Source organism: Amphiprion ocellaris, chromosome 8 (genome assembly GCF_022539595.1).
Source record: "Amphiprion ocellaris isolate individual 3 ecotype Okinawa chromosome 8, ASM2253959v1, whole genome shotgun sequence".
Taxonomy (NCBI): domain Eukaryota; kingdom Metazoa; phylum Chordata; class Actinopteri; family Pomacentridae; genus Amphiprion; species Amphiprion ocellaris.
Genome location: NC_072773.1, coordinates 7,131,195 through 7,151,361, shown reverse-complemented (window position 1 = coordinate 7,151,361; position 20,167 = coordinate 7,131,195). Strand labels below are relative to the sequence as shown.

General features: G+C 38.0%; 1 protein-coding gene across 2 annotated transcripts in view; it reads right to left on the bottom strand.

Annotated features, from left to right (window-relative positions):
* Nucleotides 1–7,505: 7,505 nt before the first annotated feature.
* Nucleotides 7,506–20,167, bottom strand: part of sema3h (sema domain, immunoglobulin domain (Ig), short basic domain, secreted, (semaphorin) 3H) — a 90,192-nt gene continuing 77,530 nt past the window's right edge. Inside the window, exons 14-18 of one of the 2 annotated variants that reach the window (XM_023288761.3) lie at nt 18,653–18,694; nt 17,925–18,082; nt 17,443–17,504; nt 12,890–13,032; nt 7,506–12,479 (exon numbers count right to left, since the gene is read on the bottom strand). In XM_023288761.3, the coding sequence (XP_023144529.1) occupies nt 12,003–12,479; nt 12,890–13,032; nt 17,443–17,504; nt 17,925–18,082; nt 18,653–18,694 (882 nt within the window). In that variant the 3' untranslated portion in view covers nt 7,506–12,002. The remainder of the gene's footprint in view (nt 12,480–12,889; nt 13,033–17,442; nt 17,505–17,924; nt 18,083–18,652; nt 18,695–20,167) is intronic. The other variant, XM_023288762.3, reaches the window with a different exon arrangement.

Sequence of the window (20,167 nt, the reverse complement as noted above, 5' to 3'; positions counted from 1 at the left end):
ATGGTGAAGTAACTTGACAAGAAGCGTGAATAATGGCTAGGCGTCAGTTTGGCCTTTTTGCCTCCACGGTGGAAGTGAGGCCAGTGTCTGTGGCTTTTTAAAGCCATTGGATGTGGTCATGAATGACAAGCGCTCCCATGGAGGAGGCTTCAGAACCACACTGTCACCACATCTGAAGATCTTGTAAAATTTTTAATCTGCTCCATCCACCAGGCCAGCTGCGCCTCCTCTCTTGGTGGGGATTTAGCTGCTCCATTCGCTCTCCCTAAGTGACAAACATCAAAGCCGGAGAAATTTACCTAAAGACAATTAGACTCCACAAATCAGCCAATACTCTCCACATAGAGCTCTCACTAACCACTATGACGGTTGGATTTTCTTTTTCTTTTAGTGGATATTACTGTCAGAGAGAAGCTATTTTAATAGATAACTAAGTGCCACAAGAAAGGCAGCATTTAGGAAAATGAGGGATACAAAGCAAATTGAAAACAGGTGATTTATTACTGATGTGGTTTTTGTGTAATGAAAGCCAGAGACTGTATGTTGCCACCACCAAAATGACCAGAAGAGGTTGTAAATAATGAACCGGCAAATCACAGACAGACTGTATTTGAAGATGGATAGCATGACATCTCCGCAAAAAAGAAGCCAACACATCTTTATCAGTCCCTTGTGGCTGCAGTAAAGGTCATGAGCCGAACCTCCTCCATGTTAACAAATAGGACATGTATATAATGGCAGTGGTGACTTTCTAGTAACTCTGAATTTTCTGTGATGGACTAATTGAGATACAGGAATCTTTGTCAAAAAACAAAACAAAACACAACAAAATAACAGGAATTTTGGTTCTGTCGTAGATTTATTGTAACAAAATCTGCTTTGTCATAAATATACATCCAGCAAAGCTAATATTTGGTTAAATATCCTTTGGGCATTTTCACCTCAGTTAGACCCGTTTGGTTTCTGAATACAAGACTCCAGTTGTATCTTTGACCCTCCTCTTGATAGAATTGGTGCATTTTTACTAAATCTGTGGACTTTCTGACACAGATTTGTTTCTTCATCACAGTCCACAGGTCCTTGATAGGTTTAAGTCAGGACTTTGTGGAGAACTGTCTAAAACCTTCATTTTAGCCCAATTTAACCATTTCTTTACTACTTCTAATTTTTGTTGGGGTTCAATGTCTTGTTTGAACACCCAACTATGTCCAAGATCAACCTTCTTACTGATGATTTTAAGAATGTGGAGGTAATCCTCTTTCTTTATTACATTTACAGCCCCAGAGCCACCGTGCTTGACGGTAGGTTTGGTGTTCTTGGAGTTAAAGGCCTTACTATCTCCTCCTCCAAACATATTTCTGATCATTGTGGCCAAACAGCTGAATTTCTGTTTCATCTGACCACAGAACTTTCCTCCAGAAGGCCTTTTCTTTGTCCATGTGATTAGCAGCAACATTCAGTGGACTTTTAAAGTTCTGCTTCCAGAGGAAGAACTTCCTTCTTCATGGAGCCTCTCAGCTCATATTGATGTAAAACACTGTGGACACTGTGTTCCAGCAGCTTCCAGTTCATTGCAGATCTGCTTTTTGGTGATTCTTGGTTGACTCTTGACCATCCCGACCAGCTGTCTCTCAGCAGCAGGTGATAGTTTGTGTTTTCTTTCTGATCGTGACAGCGACACTTTATATTTGCAAACAATTGTTAGCACAGATGATTTTGGGATCTAAAGCTGCTTTGAAAAGCTGTTCTGAAGTGACATTAGATCTTGATCTTTGCTGAGCTCATCAGACTTTCACAAAGTAGTGTTTGTGGCTGAGTCTAATGAGTAGATCAAATGTGTCCTATTTAAATTGTCTCAGAGGAGTCAGCAGCTGTAGTCAATCGTAACCACCTTTGAGAAGTTAAGAGGCCACGATACTAAGAAAATTTTAGTAACACAACTGTCTACACCAGCGCTGATAATTGTTATTCCTTTTCAGAAAACCTGTACTAAATCTATGGAAGAACTAAAATTCATGATTGCTTTTGTGATAAAGATGCATGTGTTACAATTATTCCATAATAGAAAATTAAAATAGAGTAACAGGAGTAGGTGGAAACGGCCGTGATATACATGATTTTTACAACTGTATGTAAGTTTTGTTCTTGACAGTACCTTTAAGAGGAATCAAATAGGTGCATACAATTAGAACAAAGAAAAGGTAGCTGAGTATTTTTTTAGTTCTATAGATAAACATGTTGATATGTCTTACCCTCTTTAGAAAAAACGGTATCAAACACAACAGTATAAATGATAATATTTCCATTCAACAAATGGCAAATGGTGAGGAAAGTTACCCTCTCGACCCCAAGCAGTTCCTGTCACATTTTTATTCACTGTAGGCTCTTTATTCACTGCAATATAAAGTCCCGCACCTCTATGGAAACAGCACTACCATGACTAGAAGCAGAGACAACACGTCTTTTGTGCAGTATGACACAGTTATATTGTCAAAACTTTGAAATAGGACATTTAGAATAAAGTGATTTTGATTAAATATTCAGATTTACAGTTCAGATTTGGTTATTTTTCCTAATGGAACCAAATGTCACACATGATTAGTTCAATGACCATCTAAAAATGAAAATCTGTCGATTTGTTCCTGTTTTTACAGATTCTGCCTCTGATAAATGGTGTAATTTGAGGGATTTTTTCAAAACTAACATGCCTTTAAAACCCAACAGCAGGTTTTTGGATTCAGAGGGTTAAATTGCATTTGGCTTTTTCATTGCTCAAAGACTAGACAAGAATGGGTACGACTTGAAGCTACACTACTTCTATATTTTGAAGGAAACAAGGCATCTTTGAAACTGTAGCTGATTTCAGTACAAGTATAGCTATTGGATGCATTTCTAAAACGATGAACAGCCTTGAACATTAACATTCTCAGATATTTATGTTCCGTTCTATATTTTAGTCATGAGGAAAGAAAGTTTCATTGACCTTCTAAAGGGTTGGCTGGTGTGGAAGTAAACGTATTCATCAAGAATGCTCAACCGGAAGATCTGGCGGTTACAAGTCAGCGGAGAGGATATTATCAGATTGAAGCATCTGTGGAATTGGTTGCATTTTCAGAAACCACACTGTTATTAAATCTCCACTGGAATTAGAGAGTCTGAGGTCGATCGCTGTAAAATTTAATCTTAAGCATGAGCAGACAGTTTTATTCAGCATGAGAACTTCACTGAAAGAGAGCAATATTGTGTTGAACCTCTTATTACACCTAAAGGGCTGTTTTATGAGCGAAAACGGTGAAAAGGAGGTTTATTGGTCGACCGAGCAAAGGGAGAAACAAAAAAGTCATAGGGGTAGATGAGTCATTCTCTGAGGCAAATGCCAAAACCATCTCCTACTCGTTTTATAAGCTGAAGTGTTCCGCAGCTCTGTGATCATTTTTGGTGCATTTTCACGTGTTTTTATTGAGGAAACAGAAAATATCAATAAATATAGAGACAATTTTGAGTCACCAGCACTGTAAAATCTTGTCCTTACTTGTCAGCGTATCTTTTATTCTGGCGGTCACGCAGAGAAGATAATTGTCGAGGTGTTTTGGTGAAGTGAATCTGTCATTTTCTGGAATTCAGACGGCTGCTGAGAAATTGTGGCTGTAGGCTGCAGCGAATTTGTCACTGACAATGTCAGACCCCTCTGGGTTTTATTGCAAATCTGTTTCAATTTGCGGTTTGAATTGTTGCCTCGCCATCTTCAGGAGGCGCGAGACTGATGGAGGAACTGAAGCTTTATTGTTTGCACCCACATGTGAGCTTAAACACAGCTGCACTCAGACACTGGAGGATTAGAAATAAGGTGCAGAATGTTTCCTGTTTGCAGGGTTTTTCAAGATGTATTACTGTATTGGGTTTTTTTCTGCAGTTTCTCTGCCACCAACATGTGCACCATGCATGTGTTGTGTGATGCTATTTGAAAAGCAGCTGCTGGAGAATAAAACTGTTGCGTTAAATCAACTATTTAAAATGGTTCCTGTAAAATTTTAAATTGAAATATCAACTGGTTTCTGAGATAAATATTTTTTAAAACTGCCTATTGACCCATTTTCAGCGGAAGAAACACAGTTCCTGTCATATTAAACAAGCAGATAAAACAATCTCAGGTGATGAATCCACTCACAGATAAAACCTTAAAAGCTCATCATATTTACAATTTTTTCTGAAGAAAAATATCTAGTTTTGCCTTGAGATAACTTGGTTGTAACTCTACGGTGTTGCTGCATCCATCTACACTTCCACTGCTAGTTGACATGATTGGTTCTCTAGGTTTGTTACATATGAAGTCCTCAAACCCTGAAAGTCTGAAACAACATTTTTGAAAATATACAGTGCAGTTTCAATGTGTAAATGCTTAACAATGATGCTGACTGCTTATTTCATTGTAAAACAAACAATATTTACTCGTTAATAAGGTGAAAAAAACTTGATTTTCACCGGAATATTCAGTTATGTGGTCTTACAGTATTAGAAAAAGGACTGATTTTGATTGGATGGCGGTGCGACCCTCAGTGAAATAAAGAAGGTTTTATCAAAAATTTTGCCACTTTACACTTTGGATGTTGAAAATATTTCACTGAATAAGTTCAAATGTGTTTATATTGTTAGAACTTGTCTTCTGGGGACCGTGAATGTCTGTGTTTATTGCAATCCATTGTGTTTACTGACATATTTCAATCTGAACCAAAGTAGTGGACTGACCAACGATGTTTCCACTTTATCCTTTAAATGTTAAAGATTTTGTAAGTCATGAGTTAAAAATTTGCTCAGCTATTAGAAATTGTCCTCTAGGGACCATGAATGTCTGTATTCAAAGCAATCAATATAGTGTTGAGATATTTCAGTCTGAACCAAAGTGGCTGACTGAGCAAAATGTTACCACTTCAACCTCTAATTGTTGAAGTTTTTCAAACATTGGGTTAAAATTTTTTTTCTCCAATGATTAAAATTTGTCCTCTGGGGACGACGAATGTCTGTATCCATTGTAATCCATCTAGTGTTTTTTGAGATATGTCTGAACAAAGTCTGAACAAAAGTGGCTGACTGACAAAAAATGTTATCACTTTTTCCTCTAGATGTTGAAGAATTTTAAATTGATTAGTTAAACTTTTGCCCAGCTAGTAGAGTTTGTCCTCTGGGGACCATAAATGTCCATGTTCATTACAATCCATCCAGAAATTGCTATGGTATTTCAGGCAGACCCAATGTGGTGGACTACCTCACAATATTTCCACTTTATCCTCAAGATGATGAAGATTTTTAAACTGATCAGTTAAAATTTTTCCCAACTATTAGAGTTTGGGCTCTGGGGACCATGAATGCCTGTGTTTATTGCAATTAATCCAGTGTTTGTTGAGATATTCAAGGCTGAATCAAAGTGGTGGACTGACCAAAAATGTTGCCATTGTATTTTTTAGATGTTAAAGATTTTTCAATGGATAAGTTATGTTTGTTGGATTGTGAAAACATGTCCTCTGGGGATCATGATTGCCTGTATTCATTACAATCCATCCAATGTTTGTTGAAGTATTTCAATCTGAACCAAAGTGGCTGACTGACCAAAATGTTACATCTTCATCCTCTAGACGTTGAAGATTTTTAAGCTGATTAGTTTAAATTTGGCCCAACTATTAGAGATTTTCCTGTGGGGACCATGAATGCCCATGTTCATAACCATCTATCCAGACTGCTATGATATTTCAGGCTAACTCAAAGTGATGGTAACTTACAATATTTCCACTTTATCCTCTAGATGTTGAATATTTTCAAACTGATCAGGTAAAAATTTGCTCATCTAATAGAGTTTGTCCTCTGGGGATCATGAATGTCTGTATTTATTGAAACTGATCCAGTGTTTGTTGAGAAATTTCAGTGTGAACCCAAGTGGCTGACTGACCAACGTTTCCACTTCATCATCTAGATGTTGAAGATGTTTGAACTGATGAGTTAAAAATTGGTCCAGTTATTAGAATTTGTCCACTGGGGACCATGATTGTCTGTATTTATTGCAATCCATCTAGTGTTTGTTAAGATATTTCAGTCTGAACCAAAGCGGCTAACTGACCAAAATGTTCCCACTTTATCCTCTAGACATTGAAGATTAGACAATTACTAGGGTTTGTCCTCTGGGGACCATGAATGTCAGCATTTATGGCAATCCATCTAGTGTTTGATGAGATGTTTCGGTCTGAACCAAACTGATGAATTCACTTAGAGTTGAGAAAATTATTGCAGCTTTGAGGGAAACATTATTATATGTAATTAGGACGGTGAAAAAAATCCAAAATAGCTTTTAGTCATTTGGTTTCTATGTTCTCAACACTTATTTACTCAACTTTATTTCTCAATTTCTCCATTAAACAGGTGATTTGTGTCCTCAGTAAACACAGGAACATCCAAATGCTTCTAAATGTAAGAGTCATCAAGTTAGAGCAAGTTTCATTTGCTTACATGCCAATATGAAAACCGAGTTCTGTAAAAATTCCTCAGAGAGAATTTAATATATTTTCATGGCAAGTTGAGGGTAAACTGACACCAATCTGTCAAAAAGACAGCATAATTGTGATTGAAATGCGGTCTAGTCTGGTAGCTTTTCACTACACTACAGCCTAACGAGAAACCCAATATATCATAATTATAGTATCACAACTTATTTGGGCTACAGAGTAGGAATGTCTCATTTTTAATATAATACACCGATGCAAAATGCTAATTTACTCTAAATGCATGGTTGTGTGTTCTTCTGTGATATTCTGTTTCTCTCAGCTGGGCTTTAACGACATTCCTGCCTCATGATTTTGTTTATAAAGAAGCATCTCGGCAGGAAGAATGAAAAAAAAACCAAGCCACGGCGGCTCATGTTTGACCAGCGGCTGTTAAGTTTGAGAAGAAAATGACATAAGCTAAACAAACAGCGTAGAACAATGAAGTGTTTCTGACCAGTTTGCTAATCCTAAGGGGTTTGTAAGCAGTAAATCGAAGGTTGTTGGGTATCCGGATCTTTTAGCCTTCAGATTGCTCAGCAAACCAAAGTTTTAATGAGAAAGTACTGTATGTGGTTGCTTTGGCAGAGGAAGATGGTGGTTTGGTGTTGGATGGTATGTTGCTGTTTTGGAGCAAAGAGAGCATACATGGAATAGAGTAAATGTTGTTTCTCCAAAATCTGGCATTTTTATACAGTTAACCCTCTTGATGCAACATGTGCATTTACCTGCATCGGTGAAGACAAAAAATGCATCTTTGGAGCATTAAATAGGGACTAAAGCTACTTGAGATTACTATTGATTGGCAAAGACAGCATACTCTGTATAGCTGCAACAAAAAAGTTGAGAAGATGGCTAAATTTGGCCTAACAGAAACACCCTAATATGGTTTTTGCTTCACAGTCTCGTCTACTATATGCGAGTGTGTTTGTGTGCAGTTGTGAATCAGAATATATCTCTTAAAACAACACAACAGGCTCATTTCAAAGCAGACCTTTATACATATTTACACAAAGAAAAACAGAGTCTCTGCACATGATGCCGAGATCACTGGATGACAGTTTGCAGAGAAATGGTTCTGGAAAATCACAAGAGACGAATGCTGGCACCAAGATGTAAATACAGTGAAACACACAAGGCCGTTGTAATGAACAAGGAGCAGCTCCACGTCTTTGAGGGGCTAAATGTTTAAACTGCTGCTCCGCAAAAATGTCTGCTTGGAGTTCTACCTCCTGCCTGTGCCGGCGCTTGGATCTGACACAAATATACACAAGTTACACTCTCATATACACACAATATCCATGAAGGCAGGGTCAACACAAGCACAATTATGTTAATATTTTCAGGTCGGTCGATCCAATGTATGCTTGTTAGAGTGAGCTGGCAGAGGAGTCTAACTGAAATCAAAGCTGGTGTTTTATTAGATCAGAACAGAAAGTTGGAGGCCTAAAAGCAGCAGAATTTAGTTTTGTTTGCAGGCAGAAAGCTGCGTCTACATCTTATTTCATCTGGTGGTGCCTTTAAATGGGGTTGTGTGAACCACATTTACAAGAAAAGTCCATATGAACACTCTCCTCTGATTTCACAAGTAGTGACACATATAAAAGATGGACGTAGCAATTGTCACGTTGGGTTTGAAAATTGGCCGTCGCCATCTCGGCCTTTTGAAACTGGATGTTATGAACAACGGGTAGATCTGATCAGACAACACGAGGATGCTACACAACTGCGATATGTTAGCAAATGGGACCAAAATTTACAAAATTAGCATCATGCTGTGTTCCAAAAATCTTAAAACTACTAGCAACTGAGACCACAAACACATCAGAAAAATGTTTACTGAGGTCACAAATGAAGTGAGAAGCTGGGTCGTTTTCTCATAGACTTCTATACAAATGGATCACTTTTTCAAACCAGAGGTGTCGCCCCTGCTGGCTAAAAATCTAATTTCACAAGTAGTGACAGTATATAAAAGATGGACGTAGTGTCCTTTTATCTTGGTTGAAATAAGGCGATCACATTTTATTACAGCCATTTTTTTAACATAGATAAAAACCCTGTAGTGTTTAAATGTGCCAGTGTGCAACAAAAGCTTCCTTGGAGACGGCCATAATAATAATGTATATTGTGAAAATGGGCCAAATGCTGATTTCATTTGGGTTATTCTGACAGTTTCACACTCACCCACATGTTTTAATTTTTCAAAAGTGGCCCTACGACACTTACACAGCCTCAGCACACTCAGTCACACATTCCCTTCTAAACGCTTTCTTTCTTTGTTTTTCTACTCGAACACATGCTCAGAAGCAGCCGGGCTCTTTCATGCGGCTAAGGCAGAGAAACCAAGAAGCCAAGCCCATTTTAATTTTCTCTCTGAGCTTTCGGTTGCTCTGGTTTATTTTTCTTATGGCATCAAAAGTGTCTCAGATCCATTGCTGAGCTCCCCGTTTGGCAGATTTACTGGCTCGGCCTCTGAACCTTTGTTTGAGCGACTTTCATTCTGATCTCACTAATGTCAAACACACATGAGGACGCACAGACTGTAAAAACACACACATATACAGAAATACATACAACCAGGAGAGTGAAAAATATGGGGATCCTGCAGGAAACAACATGGGAGATATTACAGACTGCAGCATTATTATTGTGGGATTCAATCAAATAAATGAAAGCATGTTGTTATTGGGCTTAACCATGCATGTAAATGAATCCAGTTTACCACACAAATCATAGTTAAGTTTCAATTTAGTCTGTTTGGGTCACACTTCGTCCTCTCATGTTAGCTTAGTAGTTTTATCTCTAATGTAGTGTGAGCTGCACACAGCAGTCTGAAGTTAGAGCATCTGGTTTGTATTCGCTGGAAAACAGAAATTTTAAACACACTTTTAGTTTCTGCTCACTCGAACTAAACGCTAATGGGTTTTTACCTAGAAATAAGTTTTTAAAAAAACACACAAAATATACAAATGGAAACAACAGGACACACAAACACAGACCAAAAAACACATCAAATAAGCATCCGTTTTTCGTCACCTGATGATTTTCTGTTCTTGCAAATTTCCGGAACAAGCACTCCGGATGAAAAATAATAAATACCGCTGAGAGTAAAGTTAAATAGAGGCGGAAGAAGCTGTGTCGGCATAACATTTTAACATTAAGAACACAATTTACTGCCTCGCAAAGTCACTAAAGTCGCTGGAGGCCGGAGTCCGCTTGACGCCAGTCCCGTTTAGCGCTTTCTCCGGTTCCAACTTGCTGTAATAAAGGCGTCTTTATAATACACTGGGCCTGCTTCATCCTTTACAGTCAGATGTTGTTACCAGCTGGAGCTGCAGAACCAGTTACATAATACTCCACTTTTTCTTTTTTCCTTTTTTTTTCTTGCGTTGGTCCAGAATTCACCCAAAGTGGCCATAGTTGAAGAAACATGCAGGGTCTGTACAGAGTCCAGTTCGGTTCATAGTTCAGTCCTCTTCATTTCCTTGTTCAGTGATATTAAACATTTCTGGAAAATCATTTAGATGCATCTTAATAGAGTTTGTTTTTTGTGAGACAGATCCAGGGCTTCAAAAATGTCACTGTTTACTTGCTGGAAATATGATTTGAAATACTACCAGTTAAAAAAAGTCCTCTGTTTTTGCCAAATTATGAAACTGGAGTCATTACATTCTTCCAAAATACACTCATTTATGAAAGTGAAGTTGTTTTTTTGGATATACACTATCGTTCAAAAGTTTTGGGTCACCCAGGCAATTTCATGTATACTATGAAAACTCACACTTTTATTCATGTGCTAACATAACTGCACAAGGGTTTTCTAATCATCAGTTAGTCTTTCAACACCATCAGCTAACACAATGTAGCATTAGAACACAGGAGTGATGGTTGCTGGAAATGTTCCTCTGTACCTCTATGGAGATATTCCATTAAAAATCAGCTGTTTCCAGCTACAATAGTCATTTACCACATTAACAATGTCTAGACTGGATTTATGATTAATTTAATGTTATCTTCATTGAAAAAAGACAGTTTTTCTTTCAAAAATAAGAACATTTTGAATTGGCCCCAAACTTTTGAATGGTTGTGTATTTCTTACCTAAATCTATACAACGTGTACACATGTGACTCCTAACAAACCAATCCAACACTCAGAATAGGATTTGAGCTTTTTTTTGGTTGTTTTCTGATCTCCACCTTCTGTTCCCACACTTATACCAAACAGTTTTTTACGTCGTGGCACAAAATCAGTGCCAGCTCAACCTGCAGAAGCAAGAACTGCGGAAAACATAATGGAAACATGTCCAGCGGAACAAAACCACTGAAGTCGTGGGAAAGTTGATTTGCAACCTCATCAAAGCTGTAGTTTTTTCTCCACCTTTTCATCTCTGTGGTCTCAGTCAGTCATCTGGTGGTCGGACCCCACCTAGAAGCCAGCAAAGCTCAGCTCTCACTGAAGGTGAACTGTTTGAAGATTCGTCTTAGGTTTCCATTACGGGGGAAAAATCTATGACTCATCAGTGCTATTTACTGCTACTCACAATCTAATTATTAACTGGTGGTGAATTTAAAGCTATTAACTAAGGTATTGGATGTAATATCCCTTTAAATATAAATCACTGCTGATTATTTTCCAATGCATATTAATTTTTACACTATCTGACCTTCAATCACAGACAATATTCCATCTTGTTTCTGGTGCCATTTTTGTTGGTTTCCGTTGTCACGTTAAAAATAAATATATGACAGTGTGGCACAAAGGTGTTTTGCTTGTTCATACTTTTCACCTTCCAACCACAAAACTCATCCATAAAATACATCTCGAAAACTGTGTGTCCTCCAAATCTGAACTCAAGAAGTTTTTAAAAATGCCTCCTGCAGCCACAGTAACACGATTTTCAGCATCTCTTAAGCATTTCCGCATGGTGAAATGAAAAAATGAAAACCATTTTTTTTCGCCCGAAGGAAAGAAATCAATCGAAAAACATCTGTTTTGTTTCGGAGAGTAATTGCGAGTGTGTGTGATTGGTAAGTAATGGGGAAAAACATGCAAAGCCAAAAATATGAACCTTTAAGGCAGCAATCAATTCAGAGGATGTGCTGAGTTTCAACTTTGGGAACAAGACTTGACTTTTTTTTCTTTTCTGTTGAGGTTCCAGCTTCAAAAAAATCCACTCAAATGTGATTTTGTCACGACAGTCCGCCAAACTGACGCTCGTCCTTCATTCATGCAACCTAGTTTCCTACTTTTTATTCACAGAGCCACTTGTTGGCTGAAGTCTTTGCTGTTTCGTAGTTCAGTTATTTATGTGTAGCTTAGCTTGAACATTTGTCACTATAATGAAAGGATGACGTTTCTGTAGATAAGTGCATGCGCATGTCTCTGTACATACAGTGTGTATGTCTGTGTGTCAGTGTATAAGTTAAGTGTGTGCATGTGTACGTGTGTGTTAAAGTCAACAATCATCAGCTCGTTCAGGCGCTCCTCGGCGCCCTCTGCTGGGGCTTGCTCCTGCTCTTCCTCCCTGCTGCTCTTCCTCCTCCTCCTCCTCCTCCTCCTCCACCACCTCCACCTCGTCCTCCCCCATGCTTGTGCCTCTCCCCCCTCTCTTTCTCTTTGACTGGCGCCGGCATGATGTCACCATGGCGACGGTGGTTGCGTGGCGGGCGGTATCCCAGAGCCTTGCAGTGCTGGCCGAGATTCGCCGGGTGGATCAGCGCCATCACGTCCTCGTACCACGGCTGCGTCCCAGTGCTCTGATAGGACGAGCCGGACCAGGAGGCCAGGAGACGGTTGGCCGAGGGGCTCCAGACGGTGAGGCGAACGGTGACGGCGGTCCAGTGGTAGCCGTGCTCCTCCACCTGGCAGTGGTAGACGCCGCCGTGGGACAGCTCGGCTCGACGAATCAGGACGCCTCGTTCGATCACCACCAGCTGGTCACCTGTTACCACCTAGAGAGAGGAAGACAGAACACTAAGTATGTTTACATCTGACAGTCTGGATAATTAGATTATTTTAACCAACATTTCTTTAGTGTATTAATTAGTAGTTATATTGGTAGTTAGTTGCTCCTGACATTTTTGGGTCTATTATCCAAGTTTTGTGTCTATTTGTTTTGCAATTTTTTCAGCAATTTAAGCTGTTTTATCTCATTTGGAGTTTGAAAATCTGTATCTGGACAGTTAAATATTTCTTTTATTTGAGCTGATTTACTATAGCATCTTTTTTGGATTTTTTTGGCTCGTGCAGTTACAGATCCACAGGTGGAATGTTTGCCATTTTATGTAATAAATAAACCGGTGGTGAAAGGTTTGGAAACAAGTACAGGGAAGATAAACAAAATCCCAAAATGTGTGTGTACCTGGTTGAGTTCAGGGCTGTTCTCTCCGGCCTGCTTGTACCAGGTGACTGCAGCGTGTCTGGATCGAGGTAAACACTCCAGGTAGGTGCTGTTACCCTCCGCAACCATCATCACTCTCTGCTCTGCCTCCACCTGCAGCCCGGCTGAAATACATTAAAGGAAAGATGAGACAGCTTATACAACCAAAATACAAATGCGTTTATTGTCATTAGAAAAGTACAACAAAATTGTAACCTTTTACAGCACAAATAGCTTAAAAGATTACAAAAGCGTAAAGAATAAGACAGTGCAAAGCATATATTTACAGAAAATAAGACATAACTGTGCAAAATGTATATGTACAAGAAAAAATAAGATAAATAGTTGAAAATACTATCAAAAAAGAGGTAAACGAAAGTATTCAGGCAGTATGTACTACACCTCAGACATAAGACTGCACAAAATTTGTATAAGGAGCAGTTATCGCACACATTTTATTTTCTGTTTGCTTTTTGGTTTTGCACAGATTTTTTTTGTGATCACTGTACTTGTCATTCTGTCTGTCTTTATTTATTCTATTCAATTTAAAAGTGGCTATATACCTCATTTCTTGTAACTATGCTGTATATATGTATATATATATATATATATATATATATATATATATATATATATATATATATATATATATATATATATATATAAAAATAAATAAAATCACTCATTCTTGAGAGTTGGGACAAAACGTGTTCTACATAGAAAAGTCTTATTTACATCAAAAATCAAGAAATTTATCATGATTGTTATACTTACAAAGTTAAATGTAAAGGAACTGTGTATACCTTTGTTATTTTTTAGCAATCATTTTAATCTTTTTTGGGAAATTACAAATAATGTCAATATTCCTATGGTCACAGCTGGACCATGTCAACACCGTCTTTCCGTTATTTTAAATTTTTTAAACCATAGTGGGTTGAATTTAAGTGTTTTAGTGAGGTTATTGAGACAGCTAGCAACTGAGGAAAAACCAGCTAGCTGCAGTGTACAATACATGTTTTGGAGGGAAAATACTTGCCCGTATGTCAACTCCGTCAGACATCAACTCCGTCAGATACCTTGTCTTACGCAGTTGAAGTGTAATCTGATGGAGCTGACAAATCCACCTATAACCTCTTATTGTGCTAATATAATATTGTTAACTTAGTAAAGGATTAAAATTTTATTTCAGGTTTATTTTTTAGACATATAAGTACATACAGTCATGGAAAAAACTATTAAACCACCCTTGCTTTCTTCAATTTCTTGTTCGTTTCAATGCCTGGTACCACTAAAGGTATATTACCTGAAGAATACAATGAACACGACTAAAAATGCAGCTGATTCCATAATACATTATGTCCTATTTGACATGCTTAAGCTTATTCTCAGAATATATGAGGCCATTTCATGTCATAAGCAGCTCTGCACATGCAAAGGCCTAGAGTGGTTTCCTGCTTACATTCAAGCTGTAGCACAACTCAGAAGCTGTCAGCTCTCATATACCACCTAAAACTAAAGAATTATGTGAAGCCAGAAAGGCAGCCATCTTGGCACTGCTGGAAATTGGTCTGAGTGAGAGACAGGTAGCGAAAAAACTGAAGATCTCCAAGACAGCCATTCAGTACACCAAGGAAAAACAAGCCCAACATGGTTCTACCAAACTGCTAGCTGGTCTCGGCAGGAAACATCTTTCTACCCACCAGATGACGTCACTCATCCATTCCTGTGTCAGGAATCGTCCTCAGACCTCCAGGGACCTTAAAAATGAGTGGGCACTGTGGAGAAATGTGACTTGTTCGGCAAGGACAGTTGGAAAGCAACTACTTGAAGCTGATCTGAAGTCCTACAGGGCAGGAAGAAGCCCTTCATCAAGGAAAGGCAGAGGAAAGCTGGTTACTCTTTGCTGGGATCACAAGGATTGGACTGTTGATGATTGGACTAAGGTTCTCTTCAGGGATGAATCCAGGTTTCACTTGATGTCCACTCCAGCCAACTTACTGGTTAGGTTAGGAGGAAGCCTGGAGAAGCTACAAACCAGACTGTCTGTGCCTACAGTAGAACATGGGGGTGGATCAGTGACCATCTGGGGTGGTTTCAGTCTCGGTGGAACAGGGACAATGAACCAGGTCATGTTTGGGGCTACTCTCTGAAAACAATCTTCTTCCATCATCTGGAAAACTCTTTCCTGCCTCCAGAAACTGGATTTTCCAACAAAGACAATCTAAGACAATCTAAATCCAACTGAAAACCTGTGGAAAATCATCAAAGGCTAAATGGAGAACTGAAAACATGGAAAGAAAACATGGAATGCCTAAAATCACTGTTTTTGGCAGAACAGTGCCATAGCTATTGATGTAAGCACTTAAGTGGTTTTGGTTATTATCAAGAAAACCATAGAAAATATCTGTTATCAGCTCTGAAATTAAACTCTTATAACCTATTTGTGTTGTTATCATTATATTTGTCCTTACAAATGTACCTTTAGTTGTACCGGACATTAAAATGAACAAGAGATTGAAGAAAACAAGGGTGGTCTAGTCATTTTTTCCATGACTGTATATTGCATGAATTACATCATTTAGCCATATGGTATAACCTACACTTCTAACTTGTACAGCATGTTCAGGCCTTGGTCTACTTATTATTGGGTCACTTTCGCAACATTTATGTATTTAATTTTTTAAAAAAAGTCACTTTGTAGATTTTTGCAGCATCTGGTTGCGAAACTGAATATTACATTGGATGACAGCCTCTGTAGATGGACCGACTTCTATGTATATATAAAGCGCAAATTCTAATTTCAGGAAAATGCAACATTTCTTATTTTCATGGAAGTATACTGGAACTTATTTATAAATATTAGTCTATATTCAATTTCTGTCAACACCGTCAGTTCTTTGTCAACACCGTCAGATGTAGGTTTTGTTAATTTTTGAAAGAAAATATTAATTCTTTCTTCAGTTTATGTTGTTCATGTAATAAAGGATCATCTGATCTACATCCTCTTATATCTTAATTATTTAAGGAATTATTTTTATAATATTAAAATTAAAAACAAAGTATGAAAATGAAGATATCTAGAAATCAGATTTTTCAGAATAGTGTGAAATCACAACTTAAGTTTACATGATGTATTTTATTACATATCAGAGTAACTAAACCCTGTTACAACACAATTCAGAACTTTAGATTCTTGTTGGACTGGAAGGATTAAAATTGTACACTTCTTAGTGTGTCTGATGGGGTTGACACAAATCAAGTTCGACTGGGAAACATGTTTATTTTTCAAAAAACTGTTTTTATTTAGAACCTGTTCTTTTACATGGTTAAATAGCCATTTCTTTACAGAATTATATAACTCTTAATAATATAGTGTGGATTTTTTCAAAAATGATTGATCAAACCTGTTTTGTCCCAACTCTGAAGAATCAGTGATATATATATATATATATATATATATATATATATATATATATATATATATATATATATATATATATATATATATATATATATACATAGATGCAGTCAAATATACAGTGCATTCATATATAGCATTTCCATTTCGTAAATTTTCCATTTGACTGTTTTTTTGAATTCTTATCAACTGTCTTGAGATAAAAAATATCTTATGTAGGATCATATAAACAGAACTGACTTGGATTCTGTTGCAGATTGTTTTATGTATTATAACTAAACATACATTTATGAGGCATATCTACAACATACAATGCTTGAAATGAATTGAATGAATTTACTGTAGCTTAAGCATTGTTAAAGATAGAGTAAGAGATTCTAATCCAACACACTTTTTGTCTGATTTGGCAAAATGTTCTCATTGTTCGCTAGCTGTCTATTATATGTCAATGCAGAGTAAATAAATGTACATGAGAAACAAACAAGGCAGCTGGGATTGATTCTGAAAACAGAATTCCAGTGTGTCCTGTGCATGGTCAAGCTTGTGCACAGGACAGGTGGAAAGAAAATCTGAGGGCAACAGTGAGTCCGACACATGCTAACTACCAAAAGTAGCTAAATATCAACAACTTTTCTCTCAGTAATTGTTAGGCTATGAAATGTCAGAGTATTAATTTATTTTTGTCCAACCATCAGATATCCAATCTGTGAAATCTGTCCAATGTCAATCTACAATGACATAAATCAAACAATAATTGTCATCAAAATTTTAGCCATAGTTTACATCAGAGCATCTTTCCAGAGAACACTGTTATAATCACAACATGACTAAGAAATTTGACTGTCTTATCCACACAACGACCCAAGGACTTGTCATTCTGATGGCACTGACATGTTCATTGACACAGATATTTACTTCTGAGAGATGAACTAAGGATTTTGAGCAAGAGACTGGCTTTTTCAGGTAATCCATAGTATTTTGCTATTTGTACAAATTGTTTTGAAAAATGCACTTACTGTTTTGCAAATGCCGAGGATGATTGGAGAAATGTACCAAAGCGACTGAGAAAAATTGTAAAGCAAACATGTTGAACATGATTATTGAATAATCTGCTCACCTCCCTGTCTGACACACTGAGTCAGTGGATCCTCATCCTCGCCCAAATGCCGAGCGTTCCTCCTGCGAAGAAGAACAGTACAGAAAAAAAGCAGATTTCACTTACAATTGACTGTGTAAAGTTGGTCCTGAGGACGGCACTAGAGGAAAGGCCAAGCTAAAAACTGAGAAATCACTTGGCAGAACCAATTTGCTGAAGAAATCAGAACCGGAAAGGTCAGGATGTCACCGAAAACATCATCAATTTCATGGCAAGTTGTTATTCTTTGCAATGGAACAAAGTCTTAAGCGTGTGAAATGAATGCTTAAAATGTAATCAGAAGGGTCAAAGTTGGGAGGTAATGTGAGCCACATTTCAGACTATGTGGTTTAAATCTGATTTGAGAAAATTGATTTCACATTTGTTCCTCTAGGGAAAACAAAAATCAACTTGTGCAAAATTGTGTCATTACGTAAGTGGATAAAGAGGTGAAATGTCGTCACCTGCGGACTGTAGGCATGTAGGGGCTGCAAGCATGTCCGTCCCACGTGCAGTAGGGATCTCTGGCCAGGCAGCACTCGGCGCAGGCCTGACCGTACAGCTCACACTGGTACAGGGCCAGCTGGGACACACCCTCCCTGGAGCCCACAAACAACCACTGCTGGAGGAAGAGGCGGAGGGTGGAAGACGAGATGGAGGAGAAAGAAAGTAATGGTTGGAAGTGGAGGTACAGTCGAGGACGGGGACGGCAAAGAGAGGGGAAAAAAGGGGGCATTAAGTTTTGCAAACAAGCAGATTGTGAGTCACACGGTAACAACGTTTGTGTTGTGTGTGTGGGAGACAGAAATGTGGTGATTCTTGCTTTTTATAATCTTGATGTGTACGTCTGGCTGTGTGAGCGAGCTGTGTTGTTTTTTTTTTCTCCTTCATGAATCCCAGACTATTTTAATAATGCAAGGTGCACTATGTGTGTGTGTGTGTGTGTGTGTGTGTGTGTGTGTGTGGCATCTCCTCATTATTGCACCGACGGGGTAACCATAGCAACTGGTGATGAAGTTGTCCTTGGAGACGCTAGGTGGGGAGATGAGTGATAAGTGTGATGGTGTGTGTGTGTGTGTGTGTGTGTGTGTGTGTGTGTGTGTGTGTGTGTGTGTGTGTGTGTGTGTGTGCGGAGGATGCGAGGGAGTTTTGGAAGTTTTGAAAGTGAGTTTGCGTCTCTCTGATCTGTTACCTTCTTCTTTGAGAGTGTCATGGCTGTCACCGGTGACTTGTGCTGTGAGGAGGAGAGAAGAGACAACGGAGAAACACTGAGTTCATAATGAGACAAACGGAGAAGATAGATAGACAGACAGACAGACAGACAGACAGATAGATAGATAGATAGATAGATAGATAGATAGACAGACAGACAGACAGACAGACAGACAGACAGACAGACAGACAGACAGACAGACAGACAGACAGACAGACAGACAGACAGACAGACAGACAGACAGACAGACAGACAGATAGATAGATAGATAGATAGATAGATAGAAACTAGACGTTTGATCAACGTATGACTCATCAGTATGATGATATATGCGCAGGATTTTTGCCTTTTTTGTGTTAAAATTACATATTTACAGTCCCTCCTGTGATATATTTACAGTCCCCTCTGATGGTGGCTTTTTAATTAAACCACAAGTCAGAACAAAAAGCCACATCTCTGAGACCTGAGGGCAGCAGACAATGTATACATTTTTGAAGGAAAATTCAAGATCTACTTTAAAGCCTTGCTTTTGGTTGAATTGATAGATATTTTAAAATATTACTATATGTAGAACTGGTTTTATTTATTGATCTCGTTATTTATTCACTTAGTTATTCACTTATTTACATATTTTACCTTATTAAATTTGTTGTTCATTATTAATTTTTTTATTATTTTCTTATTCAGTTGTTATGAATTTTGACTTCTATTTTGTCCTTTATCTACCTATATATTTATTAAATTATTATTTATCATTTTATTTTATTTTATGTAGTTCTATTTCATTTTATTTTATTTCATTTGGTGTTTCCTTACTGCATATGTAATTTATGACAGCAACTTTTCCTCAGTTCCTTAAACCCTGTGTTTTTATGATGTACTTTATAATTCCTGCTATCATAACGTAATAACGTGTTTTTTAAGCAGAAGTGGCACCCCTCATCTCGTTTTATCCTGAATGCAACGACAACAAAAGGTTTTCTTATTATTATTTTGATTCATGCTCCTATGTTGGCCGCATCTGATTGGACGATACTGGAATTTGAACCGGACCAATATGGTAACTCGCTTTTATCGCAAAAACTGCTCAGCAAAATGTGTTTCTGAAAACATTTGAGGCGAGAAATAAACTGCTGAATCTACCTTCATGACAGAAAAACAACAGTTAGTTTAAAAGTTTCACCAAAGTTTTACGAGGTGTCGGATCAGGTTTCATGAGACCTAAACTTTTTGCAAATGAGGAGCGCTGAACGCGACCTCGTGTCTCTGGAGCGCAATGTGATGCTACAGTAGAAACAGCAAACTGCCTACAGCCGGACAAAGCTGTCTAAACCACATCAGCCTAGGTCAACACTGACTTCTTCTTGTGTTTGGATTTGTGCCTCAAGTGGAATTCATTTTGGACTGACATGTGAATATGATCAGCTGTGGTCAACAATGTTTTATTTACACTCTGACACTAACTTCGCTTACGGCACTTCATTTGTAAAAATA